The sequence below is a fragment of the Phoxinus phoxinus genome, assembly GCF_949152265.1.
Source record: "Phoxinus phoxinus genome assembly, chromosome: 16".
NCBI lineage: Eukaryota > Metazoa > Chordata > Actinopteri > Cypriniformes > Leuciscidae > Phoxinus > Phoxinus phoxinus.
The window spans coordinates 17,713,271-17,720,428 of NC_136891.1; the positions used below are offsets into that span (position 1 = coordinate 17,713,271).

General features: G+C 39.2%; 1 protein-coding gene across 1 annotated transcript in view; it reads right to left on the reverse strand.

Annotated features, from left to right (window-relative positions):
• Window positions 1-6,812, reverse strand: part of rev3l (REV3 like, DNA directed polymerase zeta catalytic subunit) — an 85,773-nt gene extending 78,961 nt beyond the window's left edge. The window contains exon 1 of the mRNA XM_079584878.1: window positions 6,250-6,812. Within this exon, the coding sequence (XP_079441004.1) occupies window positions 6,250-6,388 (139 nt within the window). The 5' untranslated portion in view covers window positions 6,389-6,812. The remainder of the gene's footprint in view (window positions 1-6,249) is intronic.
• Window positions 6,813-7,158: the final 346 nt, after the last annotated feature.

Genomic DNA, 7,158 nt, shown 5'->3' on the forward strand with positions numbered 1-7,158 from the left:
ACTTTATTTAACTTCTGTACCTGAAAACTACTGTTAGATCTACCTGAAAAGTACTGATTATTTCAAGTATCTTTGATCTATTGTATTTATTTATTTGTGCTATTGCCTTTAATTTAATTTATTTTTATTAATAACCAGACTTGTCTTCAATAATTTTTGAAATTTAAATTAGTTAGCTAGTAGTTTTAGCTATGGTATCGAAATTGTATTCGAGAATTGTTACATTTCGCTTGAATTCATTTAATCGAAATCGAATCGGGACATCAATATCGATAACCAGCCCTAAAATTTACTGAAACAGAAAATGAACGAATGCTCCACTGAATGAAAGCTCCTGAAACGTGCAGAGCATCAGACAATAGGCTATTTATCAATTACAACAGCGATTTGATGCCATATCAATTCTCACAACTATGCATTAACAAAATTCATAAAACGTTACCAAGCCACTGGAGAGTAACACCATTTTAAAACAGATTTTTTTTTAACTAGCATGTGCTTTTAAACCTGGCTATGCTAATGGTGTCCCGAAGCTGACGCCGCAAGCTCGTGCAGCGCTGTCAGGAGCAATCTGTGCAATAATTTTTTTTTACATTTTACAGTTTATTTAGTGATTATTTAGTACAGTAACACTTACCACCCCCATGGATCAGCACGCATGTGACTCGAAGATGAATAGCTCAATTTAAACATCAGTGTAAAAGTTTATAATTTGCATATGTTTTGTCTTGCCAATTTACACATTCGTGATTTAAATGTATTCCAGCGCAAGAAGAGGCCGAACTCAATTCGGTAGTTGCGTGCTGTTATCTATGGCCACACACAACCGAAGCCCACGCACACAACAGAGGAACGTTTCAGATATCGCAAAAAAAACTTATGTATTCCTCTTTTGGGTCTCCTTGTGTTTGAATAAACATCCACAAAATGATGTCAAAATACCAGTCTTGGCAAGTATTCTCATAAACAGTTGTTTATGTCTTAAGTGAAAATAAGCAGTTGAGAAAGAAATCAGATCCGTGCTTATAAAGGCTACCTGCTGCTATATGTCAATGTTAATCAAACAACAAAACGCAGCCATTTAATTCATACTGTAAACACTAGTGTTATTTTTCATATTCAACGCCAACGCCACGTGACTGATTCGAAGTACCGCGCGAGTGATTCGAGAGCAGTCGGCCTGTTCATTCTGCGCAGTTTCTCCAGAGCGGCTGCACGAGCTCTGATGACGACAGCTGATCCACGATTGGCCGAATCCAACGCATGACAACGATCACGTGCATTTCGTGTTTATTCAAACACTTTCCGTTACACTAATGCTCACAAATCAGCACGGTAAAATTTTCATGTAGTTGCGATATTATATTGTGTCTGTCATGTTTATCAAAATAAAACAGACCAAACATTTTTTTATACCCCACTACATTGGTATTTTAATAGTATAGGCTTATTATGTTGAACTTTATGTACTCCTTATACAGCGTCTGTTTGTGCAAGAATAAAGTATTAAATGGAAACGAATCTGAAACATCTGTGTATTTGACAAATATTGCATTTATTTAACTTCAGCTGTGATAAAGTATGCAAACACCATGTGAGCGGTCACTACGAGAAGCAGAAAGTGTTCCTACCGGCTGTCGGTACACGCAGCCGCAGCCGATGTCCAACACACCTATAGATCTTATGTAGCCACGCCCCTGTTTAGCGCTACCCTCGTTGTGTTCCTTCTTCCGGTTTGTATTTCCACAGCATGAAGGTAAGATTTCACTGATTTATGAATGTACCGCTCGTTTTTAAATTGTCTACTGACATTTGTTATGGCATCCGCTTCAAACATTACAATGCTCATGATAACTTACGTTAAAGCTGCAGTCCGGCACTTTTTTGGGTTTAAAAATATCAAAAAAGACATTTTTGAAAAAAAACGTAACCAGCCAGTGTTCAAAACGATCTGCTTGCCTTACCTCGATTCAAAACGGTAAGCTTGTAATAATGATTTTAATTCCAGTGGTACTGGTGGATTTCCGCGGGAATTTCGAGCATGTCTTTGCGTCATTACGTCACTTCTGTACACATAGAGAAGGAGTCCCCGGCTAGCGTGTGTGGATGATGGAGGTGGAGATTTAGCTTAGCACTTGGTATGGCGGATCCCGAAAGTTTAAAGCGACAATCACCAGTGACAACTGGAGATTCACCAGTTGTAAAACCCAAAGACTTCGGACTTCAGATTGGCTACAGAAAAAATATATTTTTCACGTTTTGACGTGATATAAGCAATCGTTAGATTTAATCAGCATGATATAGCTACTGCAATGCTTCTCCCCACCCCCCGAATTTGGTCAGAACAAAAGTGAATGTTACTTACTTGTTCAGATGACATTTTCTGATGAAAATTCTAATGTTGACACTTTCAAAAAGTATACTCTTGAGATTGCTGATGACAGTAGCGACGCGGCAGCCTCAATACATTGTGTTCATCCGCGCTGTTTCATGCCGATTTACTACCCACGCACAGTTAATAATTCCGCGAATAGCTGCAATTGCAGATTTCTAACAGAGATGGCGACAAAGAGGAAAAACGACGGACTGCAGCTTTAACTCAACAAGAAGTAAATCCACTTCACCAACTTATTACCATAAGGTCTATACATTTTTGAAAAATCAAAACACTAATCCATATAATGTTTATACTAGAACTATTTATACTTGATAGAAAATAGGAATAGGCATTTTTGTGTTTGTCATAGTAGTTTTTATAGGTTGTTTTGTTATTTGCCAATTTGAAAGTTTGTGCAGCATTGTATTTTTTTGTCTGTAATTTGGTGTCCAGGTTTCATACTTGCCCTCCCTGTTTTATGAAGGTCCACCCCTTTGAGAATGTCTGGCCTCGTCCCTGCATCGTAAACCGAGCGTTCATAGTGCCGTTCTCAGATGCACCGTATGCAGCTTTTAACACGATGAAGCCCAAAAAATGCATCCATCCATCATAAAAAATAATCCATACTGCTCCAGGGGTTTAATAAAGGCCTTCTGAGGCAAAGCGATGGGTAAGAAATATTTAACTTTTTTAGCTATAATAACTAGCTTCAGGCAGACGGTTGTAAACAGCGATTTGCAGCGAAAGAGTAAACCCCTGACCCGACGCATGACACAATGACGAATGCGGAAGCGCAGAGAATCGAGAGAGAGAAAAAAACCCTTATTTTCAACATCAAATTTAGACTCATTTTAGACATCGTTTTTATACAAATTCTATAACTGTAGTCCCATGTTTCATGGACATGTTTTCTGTACCATGATGTATTTACGTTTATGCATTTGGCTGGCACATGCTTTTATCCAAAGTGACTTACATTGTATTACATTTACATTCCTATCAGTTTTTGCTTTCCCTGGGAATCAAACCCATGATCTTGGCGTTGCAAGCGCCAACGCTCTACTGTTTGAGCTACAGGAAAGCTGTATTAAACTGCGTCTCCAGGTATCACCTGCTGCTGAGACAATCAAATGGAGTTTTTGGAAAATTATCTTAAATAATTATAAATAATCTGTATTCATATGTATTAATCATGTTGATAACTACCATGTTGGGTACAGAGCAATTACTTAGGCTATGTTTACACGGAAACGATCTGAAGAGAAAACGCAAAAGTGGCATTGCGTTATCACTTTTTATTCTGCGTTTAGACGAGCGTTATGGGGGGGAAATCTGCGTGCATATGGTGACGCAAAAGTGTGTGAAATTCAATGTAGTATGCACTCCAGGCGGCTAGGTGGCAATGTGAAGCACTGTGTGCCGGTGATCGGTGCCTTCACTGTCTAGCAGACTTTTGCGTTTTTACCCTTTAGACGGGAACGCGACGGTGGAGCGTTTTTAAGATTTCCACTCTGGAGGGTGGTTTCACTTTTTTGCGTTTTTAAGCCCCAAAAACGGCGTCGCCGTGTAAACGAAAGGCACATCCGATAAAATATTTGTACGTTTTCACCCGCGAGCGTTCTCGTGTAAACAGGGCCTTAGGCTAATTAATTACTTATTAGTAGACGTTCTAATAACATGTAACAAAATGTAATTAACATAAGTTATGGAACAGCCTGTACTTACAGATTGTAATTATGCACATGTAATATGCAGCTACTGTTACATGTAACAAGCCGTAGTTTCGTAGTTTTTGTCCAACTCCATTGACTTGTATTTGATGTGCTGTGAGGTACGGTATTACAAAAACTATGATAAAACCTGTTGGAAAGCATCTTTTGCAGCGATTTTTGTGTGAGCATATCAGTGAACACCCCTGACCACTCGGTGAGTTTCACGTCTTTGTAAACTAAAGTTTAATGCATTTTAGGAAGGATTGTTCTAGTGCACCTATGCAGCCATTGTGGAGGTGGAGGGGTGCTACCACAGAAACCGAAAATTCTCAGGCCAGCAGCATGTGTCCAAATTTCAATCTTAACCGTTCTATTTCATCAGAAACTATCAGAAAATAGGGCTTTAAGTGTAAAATACTTAGTGTACTTCATGTGTATCTATAAACCTTATCCATCTCGGCTTGTTACATATGTGTAACAGTAGCTGCCTATTACATGTGCATAATTACAATCTGTAAACAGGCTGTTCCATAACTTATGCTAATTACATTTTGTTACATGTTATTAGAACGTATACTAATAAGTAATTAATTAAGTAATTGCTCTGTATCACAAACACCGTAAAATAAAGTGTTACCCAATGTTGATATTTGTAAATAAAAAAATATTACATATAAATCATGCAAATTTCTTGCACCTGTCATAGACGTCCAAATGACGTCCAAAAAAATTACCCAGTTCAAAGGTCAAATGTTGAATGTCAATATGACGTCCAAGTTGGGTCATGGTTGGACATCCAAATAGTGGACCTAGTCCATCCGATGTCCAATGTTTAGTGGGTAATATCACTGTCTTATTACATTATTTATTTATTTTTTGTCTTATTACATTATACTTTACACAAACTGGCTGGTGTGATGTCACGTGAAAATAATTAGTTTAAAGCTACACTGTGTAGGAATTACTCCCATCTAGCGGTGAAATTGTATACGACTACTACCACCAACAGAATATTACTTTCTAGCCCCTCCCATTCCGAGGGCGTTTTAACTCCTACGGTGGCCGTATTATTTCAAATCTGCAGGCAGTCGCGAGTAATCTCCCTCTCACATTCGTCACGGTGCCACTGAGTGTAAAAACGCGAAAGGAGAATCTTGAATTTCTAGGCCTATGTCCCTCTTTAGCTAATGTATTTTCAAGATGGAGGCGCAACATGGCTTCCGCCAATCGAGCAGCTCACCGTATGTATGTATTATAAATGGCAGATTCTACGCTTACGAGAATACTTGATTAGTTGGTAGAAGTAGCTAATTATACAATAATGAGCATATCATTTTTTAAGAACAAAGTGGTTTTTGCTAAGAATCAACATTAAAAAATACACAGTGTAGCTTTAATGGGCTTTTGAACAAGAAATAAATTGTACGGAGGGGTCGCGGGACTTGATTTTGTCTATCGGGAATTGATTGGCTCTGCAATCTCATGTGAGTGACAGGTTGACCCGCCCTCGCGTCGATGAACACGTCATCGGAAAAGTCGTTGCAAGAGTAATTTAAATTAAATTAAGATTAGGGCCATTTTTTAAAAATCTTTAAAAAAATATGTCCACGCCACGGATAATGCATTGATGATAGTCACTTATAAATAAACTGCAGAATGCCTTCAAAAGAATAATAAGAATTGAACATTTTGATTTGATGGTGACTTTAAGAAACATAGCGTTATACCATTTCATTATGCATGTTGTAGAAACACTAATATCACCACCCCAGAACAATGACCCCGTCTGTCTTTCTCCCTGCAACCTTAAATCACATCGAAGACAGTCTCACGTGATAATGAAATCAGACATCACATATTTATTGCTATCATTAGATAAGATTTTTAAGCAAATATAGCATAGGGATAGTCACCAGATAGCGTTTAGGTTTAAGGTATACGGCCGGAGTAAACACGTCCACATGGCGGCGGTCAGACCATGTTGACAACATGGCGCAAAACCTCCAGAACACCAAGCAAGAAATATTTTCCTTCCCCACTTATTTAATGCACAAATACCACAGGCCCAGAAACTGCATAAACTCGTGCGTTAACGTTTGCAAAAGTTATGTGATGTTTTCACGCATCAGATTCAGAACACACAAATGTATGGATGCATACCTGCTGGTGTTGCCCCAAAGATCCGCACCACGGGCACTTTCTTGACATCGCTCTCCCTGAAGTCAGAGTAACAGGCGTCCAGCTCTCGGATCGGGCTGCTCATGTAATAATCCGCCGTGACTATCCTCAATGAAAACATGGTTGCCCTGCAGAACCGAACCGAACATGAGGTGCTATTGACAAATAAAGATAAAGGCAGCAGCCGATCCTAGCTGTTCCAGCTGCGTGAACCAGGCGGCTTTGAGCAGAGCGTGATTTGCATTAATATGGAGCTCAAACATTCGATAATCCTATGATGCAAATGATTCCCAAAGATCACAGCTTTAATTCCTACCCAAACTTTTCAAATACGACATGTATTCCGATTTAAAAGAAAACCTAATGCTCACTCCCCCTCCTCTGTAATACGATCACGACACTGTTGGGCAACCCTAATCATTCCCATCCAGCCCATATCCACATATAGTGCCACTGCAGCATTCCTTGCAGCCAGCAGCTGGGTCAGCCAGTTCAGCTCACTTCACTTCTGCTGCTGCTGAGAAAGGAAGCTCCACGCTGTCTCTGCCCTAATTGGTCAGAACCAGAAGCAATGCGCCTTCTGATTGGCTTACAAAGAAGATAAGCGCGCCGATTGGCTCCGTGTTAAGCGGAAGTAACAGGGATGTTTCAATTCGTTAAAAGCCTCAGATTAAATATAAATGTATTCGTAAAATAGTCGAACTGACAACATGAGCTAGAGAAATAAATGACGGATCACACCAGATTTTATTTAATTACCCACTCAGGTATGCTGATGCGATTTGAGAAGCATACTACTACTTTTGGTGTAACGTTAACGTTAGGCAATTTTTTCTCTAAATTGTCCCTTGTCGTTTCGGAAAATAGTACAATGGCGAGTGCGTCGACAAT